General features: G+C 40.9%; 2 protein-coding genes across 2 annotated transcripts in view; one reads left to right on the top strand and one right to left on the bottom strand.

Annotated features, from left to right (window-relative positions):
- LOC133419796 (uncharacterized) overlaps positions 1-8,471 on the bottom strand; it is a 57,783-nt gene extending 49,312 nt beyond the window's left edge. The window contains exons 1-5 of the mRNA XM_061709216.1: positions 8,306-8,471; positions 5,727-7,023; positions 4,987-5,029; positions 1,931-1,982; positions 1,524-1,574 (exon numbers count right to left, since the gene is read on the bottom strand). Of these exons, the coding sequence (XP_061565200.1) occupies positions 1,524-1,574; positions 1,931-1,982; positions 4,987-5,029; positions 5,727-7,023; positions 8,306-8,471 (1,609 nt within the window). The remainder of the gene's footprint in view (positions 1-1,523; positions 1,575-1,930; positions 1,983-4,986; positions 5,030-5,726; positions 7,024-8,305) is intronic.
- Positions 8,472-9,677: 1,206 nt separating this feature from the next.
- The window catches only part of LOC133419794 (uncharacterized), a 58,825-nt gene continuing 44,644 nt past the window's right edge, over positions 9,678-23,858 (top strand). The window contains exons 1-3 of the mRNA XM_061709215.1: positions 9,678-9,856; positions 10,283-10,599; positions 13,394-13,711. Of these exons, the coding sequence (XP_061565199.1) occupies positions 9,678-9,856; positions 10,283-10,599; positions 13,394-13,711 (814 nt within the window). The remainder of the gene's footprint in view (positions 9,857-10,282; positions 10,600-13,393; positions 13,712-23,858) is intronic.

Here is a 23,858-nt window from a genome sequence, read left to right as displayed (position 1 = left end):
TCTGTAAATATCCGTCTTATATTTTTTATACACCAGTATTTCTTATTATTTTTTTTTCTTATTATTATTATTTTATATACCAGTTTACTGTTTTTTTGTTATTACTATTTCTATTGATGCCTCTTGTTTTGCACTATCCCCTTTGCTGCTGTAAACTGCAAATTTCCCCTCTGTGGGACTATAAAAGGATTATCTTTTCTTATCTTATCTTAAAGAGGAACCCCTAAATAAAAATAAAATAGAAATGGTTAGCAATATCATACTTCCCTATAATTAAATTTAATCAAATAAAATGAATCTTCCAAGGATGCCAAAGAATTAACAAGAGAAAGAATAGGTTCCCAAATATGAGAAAACTTATCAGAGCAACTCCTAATACCGTATTTCATTTTCTCTAAATATAAAAAGGACATCATGTCTTTCAACCAAGAATTGGGAGATGGAGGTTTTTGGGCCTTCCATTGAAGTAAAATACGTCTACGAGCTACAAGAGAGAAAAAAAGCAATTATATTAATTTCCTTCTTAGTAAAACTATTAAAATCTTCAGGTACACCAAAAATAGAGATTAAAGGGCTAGAAACCACCGGTTTATTAAGGGCTTTTGAGAGAGTATTATAAAAAGATGACCAGAATGACATAGCTTTGGGCAGGAAAAGAACATATGTGTATGGTTAGCAGGTGGTAAATAGCATCTGTCACATTTATCACCTGTATCAAACAGTCTGTTAAGCTTGACTTTGGACATGTGAGTTCTGTGTACAACCTTAAACTGAATCAGTGTCAACTTGGCGCAAGATGAGGTATAATTAATTCTGTCTAGGGTTATCTGCCACCATTCAAATGAAAAAATAGTACAGAGTTCTTTTTCCCAAATATTTTTAACTATTAGAGGAAATGATGATGATGAGATTAATTTGATCACATTTGAAATGTTTCTGCGAGCTACAGGTTAAGATAAAATTGCATCAAAACCTATAATGTTAATCTCACAAACAATGATGCTATATAAAAGCAAAACAAATTCAATACAAAATTGCTTATTTATGATTTATTTAACATTTTTGTCAGGGTGCGGTTGGAGTAGGACCCAGATGCAGGAGACCAGGAGGCAGGAGTTCCAAAAGTAGTGATTTATTGTACTTAAATCAAAGAAAAGCGCTGCTTAGCAGGATTGCAAAACACAAGAGCCTAAACTTAAAGGGGGCCTATTATGGCATTTAATGTATATTTTAAACAGGCCTTGAATGTCTTAAAAACAATCTAAAGCTTGTTTTTTTTCTACATAAATCGGAAATTCAGCCTGTGGGCCACGTCTCTAGTTTTACCGCTTCTAACCTCATTATCTGTGAGGGATTCTGAGAGGAGGGGAGGCTATGATAATGAGGCTCTGTGCTGATTGGCTGCTTGAATGACGTGTAGCAGGGGAGGGAACAAAGCCTCGCTCAGGGCTGAAGAGCCGGCTGCGTACACAAAGCGTGTCCCATGTGAGGGAGTTTCTGCGACAAAATAAACTTGCCGTTACCATAACAACGCATTGTAACGATGGAGATGTGGCTGAAGCGCAGCAGCAATGCTGCAGAAAACACAGAGGAAAAGAAGGCGAAACCGGAGCCGACGAAGTACCGACAGTACATGGAAGACTACGTGTCAATGGGATTTACATCCACGAGTTGTAACCCGCCCAAGGCACTTTTTTTTGTGTGGAGAGAAATTAGCCAACGCAAGCATGAAGCCAGCACATCTCCAACGGCATCTCACCACAAAACATGGATGTCATGTTGGTAGGCCACCAGAGTTTTTTAGGAGGAAACTTTCTGAATTCAAGTCATCACAAGACACAATGCGAAAAGCCTCCACTACATCAGCCAAAGCTCTGGAGGCCTCTTATGCGGTGTCTTTGCTCGTAGCTAAAGCCAAGAAACCGTTTACCATAGCTGAAGACCTGCTGCTCCCCACTGCTGTTGTATTGGCCGAAACCATGCTGGACAAAAAATCAGTGCATATATTAAAAACTGTGCCTTTGTCTAATGACACCGTTTGCCGCAGAATAGACAGAATGGTCACATCAAAAACAAACTTAGACTAAGATTTTTACTGTCATTCATTATGCAGCAAATGTAGACATTGTGAAATTTTGTTTGCAGAGGCCTCAGTTGTTTTTTGGTTTCAGGTAGTGCAAAAAAGTATCTGCAAAAAATGTGCAGGCCCAGTAGAAATGAATATACATGAATAAATATTTGGTATGTACAAAAATGTGCAGCAGGATTTATGTACAGCAGAAGCAGGAAGTTGGCTGTAGTAGTTAAATATATAAGTAAATAGAATAAATTAACATCAACAAAAGTACAAAATCAAATACCGTATTGTCCTGAATATAAGACGACCCCAATTATAAGACGACCCCCTCTTTTTCAAGACTCAAGTTTGAAGAAAGACTTTTTGAACACCAAATTAAATTTTTATACAGAAAATAATTACAGTACATCTGAAACAAATGATTATAACAATATATTCGAGAGAAAAAGCATGTTATTTTGCCTCATTGAAATCATTATCTTGAAGTTTGCATCATAACTTCTCCTCAGCTGCCGGTTTACCTGCCGAACTTCCACCCACTTTTCTCCAGATTGTCGCTACGTTTCTCCACTTTCTGTTATTTCTTCTCTTATTTTCTTCTCTTTTCTTTCTTATACTATTTTTTTATTTTTCTTCTTCGTGACAGGGGTTCGCTTTGGCCTGGGGAGTTAAATTCAGCATTCGCTTTAAAGATATCTGGCGCCATCTAGCGTTGTGAATGGGTATAACGTCTAGACCCCGAATGTAAGACGACCCCCACTTTTTCAGTCTTATTTCAATGCAAAAAACACCGTCTTATATTCAGGCCAATACGGTACTGGAACATATTACAAATGTGTGCAGCATCGCCCTCACATTTAACCCCCTAATCCCCTCATGTACCCTCAGTATGTGTGTGGATGAAATATTTCCTCCACTGCCCCAACCCTACTCTCCATACTCCCTCCCAATATTCCTTCAGTTTTTGGCACTCCCAGAATATGTGTTTATGGCTCCTTCCTGTCCACATAACCTCCAACACATTTTCTGGTGTGGTGTATACGTCCCTTTTTTCTTTGGGGTTCTAAAGAATCGAATTATATTCTTCCAAACGAATTCCCGCCACACTCTTGACCTGGTGGTTGATTGCTGCACCCTGCTCATGTAACCAATATTAGCAGTATAAAAGTGGATTACAGTAATATAACAAGCTGGACTAATAGTAAACTCTGGCCAGAATCAGAAGACACCGACTTCGTAAGGAGCCAATATATTAAGCAGCAATAATGACTCAGGCACAAGAACAGATGTTGAGTAGCCACTCTTGTAGTTTTATAAAGAATAAAGAAAATTGCCCAGTTGTACAAAAACAAAAATAACCCAAATAACCAGAAACAATCGAAGTGTGCACACAAAATGAATGAAAAGTCTCCGTTGGGGCCCTTATAAATAACCAATTGTTGCTAGTGCACCTGTCAAAGATTCAGGGAAATGCGATATCAGTATGTGTGTGTGTCAGGTTGTACGTGCATATCTCCTTCGCTGTGATCCTTCCCCAAGGTTCTTGGCTTGCCATCCGTCTGCGCTATTACAGGACTGTCTCAGAAAATTAGAATATTGTGATTTTCTGTAATGCAATCAAAAAAACTAAAATTTTATACATTCTGGATTCATTACAAATCAACTAAAATATTGCAAGCCTTTTATTATTTTAATATTGCTGATCATGGCTTACAGCTTAAGAAACCTCAAATATCCTATCTCAAAAAATTTGAATATTCTGGGAATCTTAATCTTAAACTGTAAGCCATAATCATCAATATTAAAATAATAAAAGGCTTGCAATATTTCAGTTGATTTGTAATGAATCCAGAATGTATGACATTTTTGTTTTTTTAATTGCATTACAGAAAATAAAGAACTTTATCACAATATTCTAATTTTCTGAGACAGTCTTGTATGTTGTTCTCAAACTTGCCTGGACATTGAGTGGTTAAACTGCCTAAATATACTGTATTTATGTGCATGTTGAATACTTGTGTGTTAGTTTAGTAGTTAATTAGGTTCACGTGACAATGCAATCAGCTCTCCTTGCAGTGTGATATGTTTACAGCTTTATATATTCGGGTTGTTCCCTTACATTATCTATCTGTATCAGTACAGCTTATTTAGCCTCCGTGTGGCGCTAGACGCGTTTTTAATGTAAATTAATAACGCTGTTCATGCGCCCCTCACGTATTTAAATGAAGCAGTGTAGTTGCGGTCTGTCTCCACTAGATGGAGCCACAGACCGCCACATTTATTTAAATCTCTATTTCAATACTAAACTTTTAAGTGACTGGATTTGTTTTGATTCATCATTTGATATTTTTCCAACCAGAGATTTCAATGTTTATAATTTAATTATTCATAAAATTGTTCAGTATTATTATTTATATTTTGTTCCTTGTATAGACCACATGCGCACATATATAGATGTCCATCACCCACCCTGTCAACTGATATAAAAATTAAAATGTGCTTGGAAATATTTCTCTGTATCCTTCTCTCTGATCGGAGCTCTGTCAAAAAAACCTATCTAACTAACAACACCCACCGGAGTGTCCCACTCTTTCACACTTTTAATAAATGTCATTAGGAGGTTGTCCAGAGCGGATTACAGCTGCATCTTGGACTTCAATGACACCGGTATTCATGAGGAAATTCTTCAACAGGATCCTGATGGGTCCTTTGGAGGATCGAGAGCTTCGGTTCCACTTGCTGAAGCTCTCCAACGCTCCTGCAAAAGACATTTAATTTAATTAACACATTTAATTCCTGTAAACAATGGAGGTCATTATTCAAGCCTCAAAATAGGTTGTTGGTGGACAACGGGTTGACTCTTGTCTGCAACTCCCCCCTCTTAAAGTATATTTGGACAATATTCCAACCTTGACCACCATCATCCCGTGCACCAGGAGACTGCTCAGGAAGCTAGAGGAGAACATCAGTTAGGCTCATATGAAAATCAAACCATCAAAGTCATGAAGCATCTCAGTGGTGAAGGGAGGGCTCAGTGACCAGAGGTTCTTCAATTCAATTCAATTCAATTCAAAACACTTTATTTGTCCCCGAAGGGCAATTTAAAAGGCATAAGGAGCAGCATTAAAAGACAACATACATACATACAGTAGGGTGTACAGTTAAAAATGTCCAAGCTACTGCCAGTAAAAGTGCTTTGTGCTTAATGTTAAAGTGCTATGTGGATTAAGTCAGTCGCCGTTGAGACAGGGAGGGGTCGTCGTTTAAGAGCTTGACTGCTCTGGGGACAAAGGTGGCCCTCCTTCTCTGTGTTCTGCAGCGTGGACATCGCAGCCTGCGACCTGATGGAAGCCACTCGAACATTGAGTGAAGTGCGTGTGCAGGGTCGTGCAGGATCCTGTGAGCAGAGCGGAAGGTTTGTTGGTCGCAAAAAGCAGACAAAGCTCTAACAGGGTGTCCAATGATTTTAGAGCAGACTTTCGTGATGCTGAGTAGGCGTGACCGATCTTGCAGGGTGATGGAATGAAACCAGGAGATGAATGAGAATATTAGGATACTCTCAATGAATGCGTGGTAGAAGGTCAGGAGAATGTCTTTGTTCACACCAAATTATGTCAACTTCCAGAGCAGATATTGTCTCTGATGACACTTCCTAATGATCTCCTCAATGTTAGAGGTAAACTTCAGGAGGCCATCGAAGATTGTGCCCAAGTATCTGTACTCCTCCACCACCTCCACCGGCTCCCCCCGGATGATGGTAGTGACGGCCTCTGCCAGTTGTCTCTGCTTGCTGGAGAATGTTATAATCAGCTCTTTGGTCTTAGTTGAGTTCAGCTGGAGACAAGCACCCTCACACCAGGTGATAAAGTCCTGAAGAACAGAGCTGTGGTGTAGGTTGGGGGCAGAGAGCAGAGAGAGCAGGACTGTGTCATCGGCAAATTTTACCAGATGACAATTTGGCTGAGTGGACCTGCAGTCATTGGTGTAAAGGATGTAAAGCAGAGGCGATAGGACACAGCCCTGTGGGGAGCCGGTGGAGGTGTGGACAATGTTAGAAAAGGAGCCATTAACAAGCACCCTCTGTGACCGGTTGGTTAAAAAGTCAATAATCCACATGGTGAGCTGGTAATCCAGATTGAAGCAGGTTATTAACTTATCTGCAAGGATGTGTGGCTGCATGGTGTTGAAAGCAGAAGAGAAGTCCGCAAACAGGAGCCTGGCGATGGTGTTGGGGGTCTCCAGATGTGTGTGTATGGTCTCCAAGATAAATATCTTGGCGTCGTCCACTCCCCGGCCGGCCCTGTATGCGAACTGCAGCGGATCCATCAAGGGCTCAACATACTGTGTGATGGAGTTTTTGACAATCCTCTCCATCGCTTTCATTACCAGAGAGGTCAAGGCCACCGGCCTCAGGTCGTTTAAAACTTTGGTGGGGCCCTTCTTGGGAATGGGAATGATTGTGGAATGTTTCCATTTCAGAGGCACTGTGCTGCAGTTCATGGAGGTCTGGAACAGCTGCTGGAACACCTCCCCCAGCTGCTCAGCACAGTACTTCAGGGTCCGTCCACAGATGTTGTCAGGTCCAGTGGCAGTGTTGAGTTTTGTCCTCTTGAGGGCTCTCACCACCTCTTCCCTGCTGAAGGTGATGGATGGGTCATCAGGATGGACTGAGGAGATGAAGGTCTTTAGCTCTGTGTTGTTGTCCCTTTCAAATCTTGAAAAGAATGAGCTGAGGTCATCTGGTAGAGATGTTGTGCTGCAGCCATCAACCTGGATGGGTTTGCGACTGGATGTTGTGCAGTTCACAGCTGCCATGTTCTTCAGGCCTTGCCAGGCAGAGCGGAGGTTCCCCTGGGTAAAGGAGACCTCCACTTTGTTCTTGTAATCCAGTTTGGCCTTTTTTATGGCACGCTTGACCTCTCGGCTGACCTCCTTCTTTTCCTCCTCTGAGCCAGTGAAAAAAATCTTTTTTTCTTATTAAGTACTTGTTTAAGTTCTTTAGTGACCCAGGGTTTATTGTTGGGGAATATTGTAATGGTTTTGGTAGGGATTATACTGTCCACACAAAAGGAGATGTAATCAGTCACTGTGTCTGTCACTGTGTTCTGCCTCAGAGATGATCCAAACCCCACAGTATCTGAGCAGCTTGTCAAGAGCCGTGGAAGGTGGTATGATGCAAGTCTGAAGGATAAATGTAATAAAGTGTTTAATCTAAACTGACCTCTTTAGTGTGTGTGGTCCTCTATGTTTAGAGGGCTACACACACCAAAGAGGATGTTTTTAGATTTACCGCTGCATTTCAGTTATCTACCACAATGCAACCTTTATTTCTTGGTCTCTTTTATTTTGAGTTTGAAAGAATGTGATGAGTGAGAGAGCAGGATGGTTGATGTGTTGTCGAAGGGGGTTTATTCTCTAAACTGAAGACGGGAGTCTGATGCAGGTGGAGATCTGGTGCTATGAAAAATAAACTATTATTCAGAAATGGAGTTTGGGTCTGGAGTACCAGGAAACAGAATACTTGTGGAGATGTTTAGGAATGTTAACCAGCAGGTTTTACAACATGAAACTGATGCAAGTCTTGAATCACCTGAACTCTGTTCTAGTTTCAGGAGAGATTAGAATCATGTTCTACCTGAACACACAGAATCACCCGACTTTGGCCTCATACTCATGAACTCATGCTTAGATCCCAATAATAAGGACTTACTAACATAAATAATTATGACACAGCATGTCGCTAGCCACATTTCAGTCAGTGTCGTCTCGATAGTCTCCACTTGAGCATAATTCACCCAAACTATCTGAATGTCGTTCAAGGGACTTCCTGGTTAAATAAAGGCTAGATAATAAAAACAAAGGATATGAGATAATGTGCTTTAACTTCACTGATACTTACATTCTGGTAGTCCAGTCTTCATCGGATGCCTCAGATATTAACCAGAAGTCTTGAATGGATTTAATTTCTCTAAGTGAAAAATCTATTATTGATGCAAGTAATAGACATGGATCAAGTAGAGCTATAATTAGTTTTTTTTTCAAGGGATTATCTTCTTGTCTTTGAGAAGCGCAAAACATTTTTCAACATAAATATGAATATGCACACAAATGGATACAAGGTTGTCTTTACAGTTGACTCCATGTATATGACCATAAGACACGCATATATGAGCACTTAAGGATACATGTATTTATATTTCTATACATAGTCTGTACATGGTCTTTTACTTTTGGCTGCTAACGTCAGGGGTTGCCACAGCAAGTCATTGATCTCAATCTTCCTCTCTCGTCTGCGTCCTCTCACACCAACCAACCTCATGTCCTCCTTCACTGCATCCATAAATCTCTCTGGTCTTTCTCCCGGCCTCCTGCCTGGCAGTTCCCACCTCAGCATCCTTTTCCCAATAAAACTCTATCCCTCCTCTGTACATGTCCAAACCGTCTCAGTCTGGCCTCTCTGACGTGGTGACATGTCCCGTCCGTCTGATGTATTCATTCCTGATCCAGATCCCCCCAGACGATATTTAAATATACCTACAAGGTACACGCACCACCACATAAGTGGAAATGCTGTTCTTCATTCACTGGGTTTGCATGCATGCAAGTATATAGGCTAGGGGTAGAATTAAACCTTTTCGAGCTTGACACATTTGGTATTTATTTAATTCCATTAATTATTGTCTACTTGTTCACAAAGGTACACTTATTATTTAGTGATTGTTTTTTTATTTGTTTTGCTGTTTTATACTTGTGTTCGAAATAAAATAATCAATGTATTTATGTGTTCACCATTAATTATCTTACTTTAAGTTGAACTGGTTACCTTCTTTGGGATGCATTATATGTTTCTATTCTTGCTCAATCATTGTGCTAAGCTTTTTTTTTTTTTGCACCCTTATCTGTTTTGAAGATAAACATAAATGACTAATAGACCTTTAATCTGGTCTAGATCTAAATAATATTTAAACATTGATCAGGCAAAAGCTGCTGCCACCACCTTTTATTAACCGGTATGGTCCAGTGTGGGAGCTCTGAGAACACTAAATCATGTTTCAGGAAAGTTTATTTATGTAGCACAATTCAACAAAGTGATTCAAATGACAGATATAGGCCTTTATTTCTAAGAAACAATTAAGATAGCAGTTATGTCATACTTTAACAGTAAACACCACACACCACACACAATCACATCTCACCACAACTTGGTTTATTCTCCACCAGTATTACCCCCAGCTGCGGAAATCTTGGTATCATCTTCGACAGTAATCTCAATTTTAATCAGCATGTTAAAGCAACTGTCCAGTCTTGTTTCTTTCAACTACGCAGAATCTCCAAAATCCGGTCCTTTCTGTCTCCCAAGAACCTGGAAATTGTCATTCATGCATTCATCACATCCCGTTTAGATTATTGTAACTCACTCTACTCCTGCCTAAATAAACATAATCTCTCCAGACTTCAGCTTATCCAAAATTCTGCTGCCAGACTCCTCACAAATTCAAATAAAAGAGTACACATAACCCCGATTTTAGCTTCATTACACTGGCTACCTGTGCGTTTTAGAATTGATTTTAAGATTGTAATGATCACTTTTAAGGCCCGGATGGGACTGGCCCCTGAGTACATCAAAGACTGCTTAGTCCCATACGAGCCAAGGTGTAGCCTGAGATCCTCCGGCGGGTCCCTATTAGAGATTCCTAGATCTCGACTAAAAACTAAGGGCGACCGGGCCTTTGCTATCAGGGCCCCGTCGCTCTGGAATGACCTGCCGGAGGAGATCAGGCGAGCCACATCTCTGTCCATTTTTAAATCTCTTTTAAAAACACACTTTTTTAAATGTGCTTTTACTTAACATCTAATAATGTACTCTATAACATCCAATGTTATTATTTTCTAATGTTTTATTGTATTTCTATGCTCTTATGTTTTTATATTTTTGTCATTTTATTGGATTCTGCCTTTTAATTCTGCTATGGAAAAGCACCTTGTAACTGTGTTTGGAAAGGTGCTATACAAATAAAACTTATTATTATTATTATTATTATTATTATTATTATTATTATTATTATTATTATTATTATTATTATTATTATTATTATTATTATTATTATTATTATTATTATATTAAATAACTGCTCGTCTCGAGCAGGTTACCGACTACAACGAGTTCTTCTTCCGAACCTACTGCTCCTCTCGGCTCTCGTTCAGACGTCGGTCACTGCAATCAAGTCCAGCTGAGTACAATCACCTCTGGAGTCTCTCACGGCAACAGCAGATCTTACAGATCTTATCTCAGGTGAAGCTCCATCTGATGAGTCGCCATGGCAACGGACACGTCCCACCACACCTGAGACGAAACCTGTCCGACAGGAGTGAGAACTTACTGATAAAACAAGGAATTATCAGAAATGTTTTTGTCCAGAATGAACCGTCCAACTGTAGCAGAGAGGTGAAGAACATGAACAGAATCATCAGTTTTATGCTTTATGGTCTGTTTTTGTGCTCCTCGGTTTTCTCTAATGATGGTGAGTAAGCAGTTAACTCCGATATTTTTAAAGGACTAACATATAAAATCGTCTAATATCCAACTATTCTCAGTTTGGATATAAAATACCGCTAAACATCAGTTTTTGTTCATTAAATATATACATATGCTGTGAAAGTTGAAACTTTAGTGAAGCGATTCTTCAACCGTCGAAAGCAGGAGGAAGATGCTTCTCTGGATCTGAATCAAAGTCCAAAATAACCTACTGTACATATACCACGCAGGAAGAAGATGTTGGTTAGTTATTTTAAACAATTTAACAAAAACAGAGGCATTAAACTCAACAATACAAATGACAAAAACAACCTTCCTACTAACAAAAATAATGCTAAAATGTACCTTTTTTATTTACTTATTCATGTATTTATTCATGTAAGTATTTTTTATCAGTGTTTTTATCAGAAGTCCGTCATGTTGTTTTACAGATATAGTGTTTAGTTTTCACCACTAGGTGCCGGTAAAGACGTCCACATGGAGCTTGTTTGTCAGGATTTGTTTCCGTTTGGTCTGAAAAAAAGGAGTCAAAATATGTTGTGAATTGTTTTATTATTAGGGATTTAAACAGATAATTCCTGTTTACTTAAAGCTGTTAAATGTTAAAATGCTGTTAAAAGTTAAAATGTGTAAGATGCACTATTTACATTATTTACAGTTTATTTACATTTAGTATTTACAGTTTATTTACAGCTATTTACAGTAAAGTGAACATGAACATGAACATAAACGTTAAATGGATTGTACTGAAAATACCCTATTTCCGGTTTCAAATGGAAATGCTTTTGTTTTGAAGTCTACAGGAAATGGTCCAACGTGTGTTAACCGGTAGCTTTAGACTCTGACTGCTGAAGATGTCGGAAAAAGATCGGTTTTCTCCCGTCTTTTGTAAGCTGCGACTTGTTTTGAGGAGAATAAATGTCCGATTTTAAAGCCACACGTTCTGCTTATTAAGAAGAAGCTTCTGCTCCACAACAAAATACCTTTACAGGAAAAATATTAATCCTGCTCATCGATTATTTATTTATTTATTGACAACTCCAAATTGGAAGAAAATGGGATGGGATGGAAAAGGCAAAGTAATAATAGCCTAATAATAATTATAACTGTCAAGATAAACAATTAGCCTAAAGTAAAGTTACGTTAACAGATAAAATTGTAGTTATTTCTCTTCAGAATTAATAATTAACTCTAACTGCCAGACTATGGAGGATTTTTTGTGCCAAAATTAAATAAATAAATACATCATTAATTAATTAAAATGGCAATGAAATATATCATTAATTAATTAAATGTGTCATTAATTAATTAAAATTAGAATGAAATATGTCATTAATTAATTAAAATACAATTCATTTTAAGTAAAAATATATATTTATTATTTCAGCATTTAATTAATTAATGACACATTTAATTAATGATTTTGTGTTGCGTGTGAATCATGAAATTTAAAACTGCATTTAATTAATTAATGACACATTTAATTAATGATTTTGTGTTGCTGAATCATGAAATGTAAATGTAAAACTGTCAGTTTCACTCGTCAAACTCAGTGGGCGGATTCCAAACACCTCATTGGTTCCCCTGAACATCAAGTCAAGGCAAATCGAATCCGCATAATGGATTGTTGCAGGGCTTGTGAACCATACATCTATGTTGTGAACACATTACGATAAACTAGGTGGCGCTATTCACCTCTACGTTGGTTTGGATACTCTACTCCAAAATTTTTACTCTACTCCAAAATGTTATTGCCAACCACTGAAGACTCTTCTCTAACCACAAATGTTGGTACAGCAAGGTGTACCAAAATGTCAAAATCCTGCCCAGAGCTGCTGAGAGAAGCAGCGAGTTTAATTGAAGAAGCTCTGAGCAGAACTCCTCCGGCTCCAGCGGCTCCGTCACAGCAGATACCTGCTGCTGCATCACGCAACTCTCTACAACCATGGATGTATTATATAACAACACGCAACTCACAGCTGTCATGTTTAGAAAGGCTCCTCTTCTACCTCCAGTTTCAGACCAAAGCAGTGGATTCCACTGGATTTGCATTAGCCCCGCCCACTGAGTTTGACGAGTGAAACTGACAGTTTACATTTACATTTCATGATTCAGCAACAGGAAATCATTAATTAAATGTGTCATTAATTAATGAAATGCAGTTTTACATTTCATGATTCACACGCAACACGAAATCATTAAATAAATGTGTCATTCATTAATTAAATGCTGAAATAATAAATATATATTTTTACTTAAAATGAATTGTATTTTAAGTAATTAATGACATATTTCATTCTAATTTTAATTAATTAATGACACATTTAATTAATTAATGATATATTTCATTGCCATTTTAATTAATTAATGACGTATTTATTTATTTAATTTTGGCACAAAAAATCCTCCATACCAGACTGCTGTCAAACTCGTCTTCAGAAAACCAATGAAAGCAAAGTGTTGTGTTAATAATGACAATATGGAAGGATTAAGTCTTTAAAGTCAGAAGGAGCCCGACACTTAAAGGTTTTATATGGAAGGAGAAAATGTTTATTATGAATTAAAAGGATGATCGATGAAATATGATGTTTTCTGCTGATCATCACAACTCTGGCTGCAGTAGTTTACATCAGCTGGAAGCTGTTAAAAGTTATTTTAAATGTTTTTTTAAATGTGTCTTCAGTCACCAGAGATGTCTGAACTCATAAAAGACATAAAAACTGTATGTTCCTCAAAGTAGCTCAGTTTCCTGTTAATGTTTTCTTCTGATGTTTCTACAGATACAGAGGTCTCCTGTCAGATCAACAAAACTTGCATCTTACCCTGCAGTTTCACAGTTCATAATGACGTTGTCATCCACTGGATTAAACAGACTCCACCAGAGTCCCGGGTTCACTCCTACTATCGCAAACAAGACCAACTGGGAGAGCAGGCCCAGAGGTTCAGAGGAAGAACATCACTGTTTGAGGACCAGATCTCCAGAGGAAACGCTTCACTGCTGCTGAGAGGAGTGAAGATTCAGGACCAGGGCAGATATCTGTGTGACATCAGCACCATCACTGGAAATAAGGAGAACTTCATCAACCTGAATGTGAACGGTATGTGGAGAATAAAAGCCTCAGCAGATTCAGATGTTTGAATCTTTTGGTCATGTTGGTTTATTATAATAAACAGAATAGAACAGATATTTACTGTTGCAGGAACAATAAAACACACTTTCTTCCTTATTAGCATATCTCAGACATAAAATATCTGAGATAAAGTTAAAATAGCTGCTAAAGTGGTTGTTAAACTCGTAACGCAGTACTTCAACTTGCAGTTGTTCGTTCTTGACACGTCTGTGACTCCCATTCACTTCCTTTGTTTGTAAAATTAGGATCGTTTTATAAAATATGAATAAAAATAAAAAGCCACATCAATCAAACATATGTACACTATACAGTGGCTTCAATTCAATCAAAGCTAAGGTAAGGCAAGGTTACAAGTCTCAGAACTTAACTACAGTATCAATCAACATGCCCAGTATACTCATCACAGAAGTCTGCTATGTAGCTTATCTGTGTGGTCAAGAAAATTTTAACTTTTTCAAATGCAGCCTCACTCACATCCTGCTAACTATGAACACCACACTTAAGGCTGATTTATGGTTCTGCGTTACACCAACGCAGAGCCTACGGCGTAGGGTACGCGTCGCCGCGTACCCTACGCCGTAGGCTACGCCGTCGATTTAATGAAGAACCATCATTCAGGCTTTGTGTGCTGATTACGCAATACACATCCGTTTCGGCACGGACAGCAAGCGGCAGAGTTAGAGAGCAGAAAAAGCGTATCTGACAAACGCCATTTAACTCATTCTGTTCACTTCATCCACTATGTCAGTGCAACAATATCACGTGGACATCCAAGTTTAACTTAAAACAGTTAAAGTCCAAATGCAAAAAAGGAGAGGGACGACACATCTTCACACTGTGTATAATACGCAGTGTCAAGGTGCAAAAAACACCTCGGCACATAAAGCAACAACATCGTCACGAAGACTTGCATGTGGGTAGGGGGGGAGGGTTGCTAGGGGGTGCTGGGGTCCCGGCACGGTGCATCCAAGTGATCGCCGCGGCTTCGTGGCGCTCGAAACTCGGAGACTGCGTTGGGGGGCTGATAAGAGGGGGGGGGCCGGGAAGGCGTTGAGAATGAGGGAGGATGTAATGATTTTGAATGATGTAATCTATTGACCATATGAGGGAGGGAAGGGGAGAGGGTGTGCTGTTGTTTTTTACTTTTTCTTTTTCTTTTTCTTTTTCTTTTTCTATTATTATTATTTATTTATTTTGGTTTAATTAATGTTATGAAAAGTAAAAAAAAGGGGGGAAAATATTAGGGGTGTGCAAACAAGGGTACCTAACGATTCGATTCGATTTCGATTATTGGAGCTTCGATTCTTGGATTCTTCGATTATAACGATTGTCGATTCGATTCGATTATTGGTGCCACGATTCTTCGATTATTGTGATTTTTAATGCTTTTTTCCATACAAGATTGATTTTGTCTTCATCTGTGGCTACATTTGTAAATAAATAGCCAATCAATTAACTCAGTTCCTCTAACAACACACATTAAGTAAATAACAAGGTTTTTTGAACATTTGACATGTATTTTTCAAAGACACAAAATAATGTATTTTATGACTGTAAACATTTGCTCTTTGACTTACTTAACTTTGACCAGGGAAAGCTGCACTTGCATGAGAGCCCCCTCTATTGGTGGAAAACACTGAAAACGGTCAAGCACTGGATTTAATGAGTTCATTAATTCAAGTAAACTAGATATGTACTTAGTGTAAACATATCTGCCATATTTCAAGTGAACAATAAGAAATGTGCATTCTTGAAAATGAAATGATTCCGCTGCTTATTCAGTCTGGAATCTGGATAGGATAACTTAATTTTTTTTTTTTTTTTTTTTACTGGACCATAATCGATTACAAATCTTCACATGACGCATCGCGATGCATCGACACATCGATGAATTGCACCCACCTCTAGAAAATATTGATAATTATATTGTTATTGTAAATCTTATTTCTTTTTTTTTAATGCCCTCAATAAAGACATACAAAAAAGAGAATGAGGGAGGTGTGGTTTATCAGCAAGTGTGTGTGTGAGCGGTAAGTCCGTGAACTTCACCTCAGAGCTACTCCTCAGCCAATGTCCTTGATGTTATGAGACGGCTCGGTACAGTTCTGATCCAGGTCCACAGATGTCCTGGGAAAGGGGAGGGCTAGTGGGGGCGGAGCACCTTGTTTTCATTCCTCCAGGGAGATTGTGACTGGAGCAGCCAGCCAGGCTGCTCTGTCAAGGTCAGATTATAGAATCAACAATTGTATTGAAAAGAACAGGCAGATCCCAGTAATTTTCCATCTGCCTTAAGTCTTTGGTTCATCAATGGCGACTCCAAACAGACGAATTTGTGATCAATTCCCGCCAAGCCGAATTTCCAACTTCTCCAAGGTCTTATCCATCTTGCCAATGAGCTCAAAGACCGCAGCTAGCCTGCGATTCTGTTCAAGAATCGCATCCAGCTTGCGGTTTTGCTCCCCCAACGTTCAAATCTGAGTGTTGGTCGCAGAGCTTATCCCCTCAGCCACGTCCGGCAGCTCAGAAAGGGCCAGAACAGCTGTCGACGACTTACGCGTTTGTCGATAGACCAAGAATCCCCCAACTCCAAACAGCAGAAATCCTGTTATCATTAATCCAATTATGAAGGCATCTTCAACGTCCTCGACCGACAGAATCGACAGACACAAAATCCTCCAATGCTTCCAGGAGTCCATCATGTATCTGGCAAAAAATGTCCCGTCGGGGCAGGAGGGCTCCCTTGTACCCTGACTTTTCGTCGCAAAAATTTGGTCAATTGAGACCAGTTAACCAATTCCATGATTGTAGAGTTTCAGAGGAGTGAAAAAGAGAGACTCTGAAAGACAAGACAGGACAAAAAGCAGCAGCAGGGCAGATAGGGAGGGAGAGGAGCAGAAAAGCGTCCGCCTTCGCCGAGAGCTGGAAGAAGAGAATATTTACAGACATGAAGATATTGCACAAATATCTGAGACTCTGACCACTGAATGTTCAGCAGAGTGACGGTTTGAGGGAAGAAACTGTTTCTGTGACGGAGGTTTTGGTGTGCAGGGATCTGCAGCTCCTACCAGACGGGAGACCTTTGAAACATTTGTGTACCGGGTGTGAGGGATCTGCAGAGATGTTCCTAGCTCTTTTCCTGACCCTGGGAAGGTCGGCCCCGATTATTTACTTTGCAGACCTTAGTGTCTGTACCGGTCCTGTTTGGTGGCCAATCCAAACCAGACAGTGATGGAAGAGTACAGACCGGATGAAAGCAGAACAGAAGGTGATCAGCAGCTCCTGGGGCGTTGATGTAATCATGCAATCAAAGATACATCAACTGTACAGCAAATGTGACTTTGGAGTCACACTCCATCGTTCCCTCACTCGTGAACAAGACCCCAAGATACTTGAACTCCTCCACTTGAGGCAGGACCTCTCCACACACCCGGAGAAGGCACGCCACTCTCCCGGTGGAGAACCATGGCCTCGGTTTTGGAGCTGCTGGTTCTCATCCCTGTCACTTCGCACTCAACTTGTTGCTTCAAACTACCCCAGCACATGCCGGAGGTCCCGGTTCCATGAAAACAGGACAACATCATCTGCAAAAAGCAGAGATCAAATCCTTTGGTTGCCAAACCAGATCCCCTCCGGCCCCTGGCTACACCTAGAAATCCTGTCCATAAAAATTTAGAACAGAACCCTAGACAAAGGGCAGCCCTGCCGGAGTCCAACATGCACTGGGAAGAAGCCAGTTTACTGCCGGTAAGGCGAACCAAACTCCGGCTCCAATCATACACAGACCGAACAGCCCTTAACAGAGGACCCCGGACCCCATACTCGCTGAGCGCCCCCCACAGAATGGCATGAGGGACACGGTCACGGTCTTCTCCAAACCCACAAAGCACATGAAGGATGGTTGGGCAAATTCCCATGAACCCTCAAGCACCCTGGGTTACCCCTATAGAGCTGGTCCAGTGTTTCATGACCAGGACGAAAACAGCATTGACTACGTTTACATGCAGTCCAAATTCGGGTTAAGGTCAATATTCCGGTTACTGAAACATTCGGAATATTCCGTTTACATGCGTGAGCAAACAGGGTTATCCCTGTATACATGGTAATTAATCATTTGGGATATCTCGATCAAACCAGTGACGTGCGGAGAACGTCATGACGCAATTCCTGTCATTTCCGCTTCTTCCTGTATCCAAATTCAAAACAAATACTGCTTCGCGCAACTTGTCACTCACCTTCTTGTAAATCTCGCTATCCTGTTACTTTCTACCGTATACAAATTCCAAAATGTTCATATCCTTCATTACATTTATAAAATGATTAGTCTCCTCCTCACTCCCAAATTGTGGCGTGGTCGTTTTGCCATGTTTATAAGTACTTTCTGGACTCAAAAGACCAAGATTCCTTGTGAAAAGAGCATGCGCAGAAAACAAATTCATCTTCCTTTTGATGGGGATATCCTGTTAGGTGACCAAATATTCGGGTTAGAAAAGGAGTAACCCAGGGGTCATATTCCGGTTTTTAAAAACCGGAATATGAGCAAATTCCAGTTATTCAAAGGGGTTATTGGTGTTTACATGGCCGTGCAAAACCGGGTTATTGCTCATATTCCGGTTTTAAAAGGGTTTTTGACTGCATGTAAACACAGTCACTGTTTCTTTTGAATCCGAGGTTCGACTATGGGCCGTATTCTCTTTTTCAACACCCTGGCGTAGACTTTCCCAGGAGGCCGAGCTGTGTGATCCCTCTATAGTTGGAACACATTCTCTGGTCCAGAGGTGGTCCTGGCTACTTTTGCGCCCTGGGCGAACTGTCCATCCCCCGCCCCCCTGCCCCCCGCGCAGCGAAGAAAAAAAAACATCACATCAACGCACAGCCCCTGTGTAAATTACACTAATTCTTCACACATTCAACTGTATAACTAATGAATTAAATAAAATGAATAAATTAAAAAAAATACAATTAGGCTTATTCACATAATCTGAATTGAGTACTCAGACTATAGCAGATTTTTTAACCTGGCTCTTTCACCCTTTCATAACAGGTGTAAAGTGGTAAAGCAATCTAGAACTTTTCTAGCCTTCTTTGCAGCAAAATCATCAATAACATCTTCATAAGAAATCTGTTGTGCAACTGTATGATTGATGCTGATGATGCCAAGTCCAGAGAGAGTCCTGTGACATAGTGGACCTCAAATATGTTTTGATAAGTTTCAGCTTGGAAAAACTCCTTTCTGCTACTACTACTGTCACTAGAAGGCTCAGACCAATTCTGAGTGCAGTCCACAGATTGGGGTAGATTGCAGCGAGCTCTTTCTCATGGATGAAAGTCAGCAGCTCAAGCAGTCATGGACTTTGATGGGAGGTCAGGGAAGTGGATGTAGGTCATTTTTTTTGTGTAAATTTTTCACATAACCCAATTCATTACATGTGGGTAGATATTTTTTTATGAATGAAATACAATGTATTTGGAAGCAGTTGTGTGTGGCCTTGGAATAATCCCTCGCCCCCTCCCTTTGCTTTTCCTCTCTGGCCTGCTGCCCCCCGCAGGCCGCCGCCCCACGCCTCTCTCTCACCTGGAAGGGGTAGGGGGGTGTCAAGTGATAACGAGACCTTTGTCTTCAGTTAACTTGATTTTAATAAGCTACTCGACAGAGCATTAAGACACGAATTGCGCAGTGTCGAAACCCTGCGCTCCTCACGCAGATTACCAAGATGGTCTACACATAAGATAATATAAAATAAGATAATCCTTTATTTTCTCCCTCAGTGGGGAAACTTATTTTGTTGGCAGCAGTCCACTTAGCACACACATGCAGGGGAGGGGTAAAAAGAGACTAAAAAGTAAAAAATAAAAACTGTAGATTGAAAGAAAAGAAACAGTGCAAAAAAAGGGAATGTCTCACTCTCGCATACTTCCTTGATGGGACACACACCCACACACACACCCACACACACACACACACACACACACACACACACACACACACACACACACACACTAGGGTGACCAGATCTCAACTAACCAAATGTGGGACAAAGAGCATGTTTGTGTGGGACAATGTGGGACACCCGGACACATTACCAATACTGAGAGGTAGTCTAAAATTTTGACATAATGTAACTTAAAAAATTAACATTTCTATTACGCCCCTTAGCTCATACAGTCAAAAAAGACAGGTACAGTATTTAGTTTAAGGAACTTTAATGGATCACTTCATAAACCATCCATAAACACTTTTCACTCAGTAGTGGCTATAACCCAACTACTGCATTCCATTAACACAAATAAAATAAAAAATGAAGTAAAACCAGATTAATAGAAATCAAAACCAACCAGGAGGGAACAAAATAAATGTCATTTCACGTCTTTAAAACCATCCTCCTAAGCCAATTGCATTTCACTTGAAATTAGGCACAATGAAACATATCTGATAAAATCAAATTGTATTAATAAATCAAAACCAGCCAGGAGGGAACAACAAATAAAATTAAAGTAAATATTTTATTTCCATCACAGCAACAACAGGAGCCCACTGCACTTAAAGCACCACGGAGAGCAGCTGCATGGCTGAAACACAACAATAGCATCTTATTAAAATGTAGTTCCACATTGGAGGCCCACAATATTCTATTTTAAATTCTAAATAAAGTTCATCTTACCTTAGAGGCTCTTCTTCACTTTATACTTTTCGCTTGAGCGCGCAGCTTCCAACATGGCCTTCTCCTTGAGTGCATAGGCATAAAAGTCCTTACAACTGTATCCAAAGTTGCTCTTGACTTGGATTTCAGATTTGATGAGCTCCACAGAGCACCTGTTGTGTTGGTCAGTCCAGGCTGCTGTCATGAGTGAAAATACTCTCTCTACAGAAGCATTAGTTATGGGGATGCTGAAGAGAAAGGATGCAAGAGCAGTCATATTTGGGGTCTTTGTGCCTTGGAGCAAGATCGACCACTTCTCCAGAACAGAAGCTCTTCTCTCCACAATTTCCTGCTGGCGTGGCAAAGTCACACAGTACTCCTTGTACAGTTCATCCATGTCCAGTTTCTCCCTTATCTGGAGGACATCCAGAGATGGGATCACAGAGCATCACAGAGATGGGAGAATGTGAACTTGCTCTTCAGGGCCAAGCTTGCAACATTCTTCTGGTAGTTGCTGTCTGAGAAGTCATACCACTTCTCAAGGTAGTTGAGTGCAGCCTGGTAGAAACTGGACAGATCATATTTAATAGCTGCTGCCTGTTGGTCTGGAAACTGTTGGAGGATAGCACTGGTCTCCATGCCAAAGAAAGAATCCCTCTGTCGTTGTTGGAGCTTTATCCTGAGAGTGGACATGAGCTCATATAGCTCACAGACAGTTCCATCCTCCCCCTCCAACAGCAGCACAGCATCATGGAAGATCTTCAGCACATTGTTGAAGAAGGACAGGTAGACCTGTAGCTCAAGGGGTTGCCCTCCACCATCCTGATCCTTCTTAAATAGCTGCCACAGTGACTTTGGGCACTGATCCTCTCCCAGTGACAAGAAATATAGCTCTTGATAGCAGCCCAGTTGTCATGTAGCCTCTTGACAGCAGGCCACAAACTTAACCATCTTGTGGATACGTGTCTCAGCACAACCTGATAATTTTCTTCCACAAATGAAAACACTGCCTTCAATTCCTCTGTGCGTTTTGAGGATACTGAAAAGTGACTGAATATTTTGTTCACTATGGACTCAATGTCAATGTTCAACCTGTCTCCAGCATGTTTTGCACAGTTGTGTAGTACATGAGCCATACAGTTTGCCTTTATGATGCCACTGTTGTCTGCTTTCAGCTTCTGGAAAACAGAATTGTTTTTGCCGTAATTTACACTTGCATTATCGGCAGTGTATGCTGAAATCATGTCCAGTCGCAGGTCATTTTCTTTTAATTTGTTTGTAATCTGGCGGTGTATGGTAGCAGATGACTCATCGCTGTCCTCATAAAAGTCAAGGACCTTGCTTTTCTGATTGGAAGCATCCGAGGCCACGGAAAAAAATGGCGTGTGTGTTTTTTTGTTACTTTGGAGCTGAACTATTGGTGTTTTTAATTCTTTCAAAAAGGTCTCTACAGAGGCAGGTGCAAGCACATCTGTAACTATGGACGCCGCTTTTGTACGACCACAAGACATTTTTTTTGCTATCTCCGAGTCTGGAAAAATTACCGGAGCTAGCTTATTAGCACCGTCTTCTGACCTGTATGAATGAGAGTGCTGCACGGTGTGGTAAACGTTTGTTAATTCCGCTGCTGTTACCTTATCTGTCTGGTGGAACTCGTCTTTGGGTTTCAGCAGGAATAAATCCATAGACCAGGTTGTCTCTTTCTGAGTCACACGTTTTTTGTGAGTCTCAGAAACACTGTGTCGCTTCACATCATATTCCCCGCCGTGTGAAACTGAAAAATAACTCTGGCAGAGTTCGCAGAAAACCCGCTGTGAATCGCCTTTCACCTGTTTCACCCAGTCATATTTAATTTCCCAATCTTTGTTATAGCTGCATCTCCTCTTTTTTGTTGTCGTTTCCATCATTTTTAGCCTGTTTCTCCTCCAGTCGAGTCGAGACTGTTTTCAGCACCGCCACCGTTGCGCGTGTGCGCGTGTACACGGCGCGCAGCTGCAGCAGCAACACACGTCACGTACACACTTGACCACACTTGACCACACGCAGTTTTATTGACAGCATCATCATCAAATAAACAGCCCCGTAATGACAGCCTTCTCTGTTTTATTCGCATCCATTGGACAAAAGCCAGAGGTAAAAAAAAAATACAGATGTCAATCAAATTGCGGGACATCATCTCAATATGCGGGACGCGGAAAAAGTGATGAAAATGCTGTGCAGTCCCGCACAAAGCGGGACATCTGGTCACCCTAACACACATACACACACACACACACACACACACACACACACACACACACACACACACACACACACACACACACACACACACACACACACACACGACACTCAGCAGCAGCAAGTTGATGTGACAATAACAACACCCATTGAATAGATTTGAAATGGAACTGTCAGAGCGAATTTTTTTTTTATTAAGAGCGCTCGTGCGCTCCCACCCGGATTGCGCCCTGGGCAGTTGCCCATAGCAAAAACCGGCCCTGCTCTGGTCCCCCTTTTTAAAAAGAGGGACCATCAACCCGGTTAGCCACTCCGCTTCTTACATGCAATGTTGCAGAGGCGTGTCAACAAACACAGCCCTATGACATGCAGAGACTTGAGGTACTCAGGGCGGATCTCATCCACCCCCGGTTCCCTGCCACTGAGGAGCTTATTAACCACCTCAGTGACCTCCTTGGGTGATGGATGAGCACATCCCCGAGTCCACAGTCTCTGCTTCCTCAATGAAAGGCATGTCAGTCGGATTGAGGAGATCCTCGTAGTATTCCTTCCACCGTCCGATGATGTCCCCAGTCGAGGTCAACAGTTCCCTACCAGCACCGTAAAAGGTGTTGGCAGAGTACTGCTTCCCCTTTCGGAGACGCCGTACGTTTGACAGAATTTCTTTGAGGCTGAACGAAAGTCTTTCTCCATGGCCTCACCAAACTCCTCCCAGACCCGAGTTTTGCTTCCAGGTCTGCCCAAGCTGCGGTTTGCTTTGCCTGCCGGTACCTATCTACTGCATCAGGAGTCTCACAAGCCAACATAGCCTGGTAGGACTTCTTCTTCAGCCTGACAGCACCCCTTACTTCCGGTGTCCACCACCGGGTTCTGGTGTTACTGCCACGACAGGTACCAGAGACTTTGCGTCCACAACTTCGAACTGCTGCGTCGACAATGGAGGCAGAGAACATGGTCCACTCGGACTCAATGTCCTCAGCTTACCTCGGAATCTGTGAGAAGTTCTCTCAGAGATGAGAGTTGAAGACTTCCCTGAAAGAAGGCTCAGCCAGACGATCCCAACAGACCCTCACAGTACGTTTGGTTCTGCCCGGTCTGTCCAACTTGGAGCTGTCAACTGGTGATCAGTTGACAGCTCAGCTCCTCTCTTCACCCGAGTGTCCAAGACATACGGCCGAAGATCAGATGAAATAACAAAGTTTATCATCGACCTCCGGCCTAGGGTGTCCTGGTGCCAC

Source organism: Cololabis saira, chromosome 19, assembly GCF_033807715.1.
Source record: "Cololabis saira isolate AMF1-May2022 chromosome 19, fColSai1.1, whole genome shotgun sequence".
NCBI classification, from domain to species: domain Eukaryota; kingdom Metazoa; phylum Chordata; class Actinopteri; order Beloniformes; family Belonidae; genus Cololabis; species Cololabis saira.
This window is presented reverse-complemented; position numbering and strand designations above follow the sequence as displayed.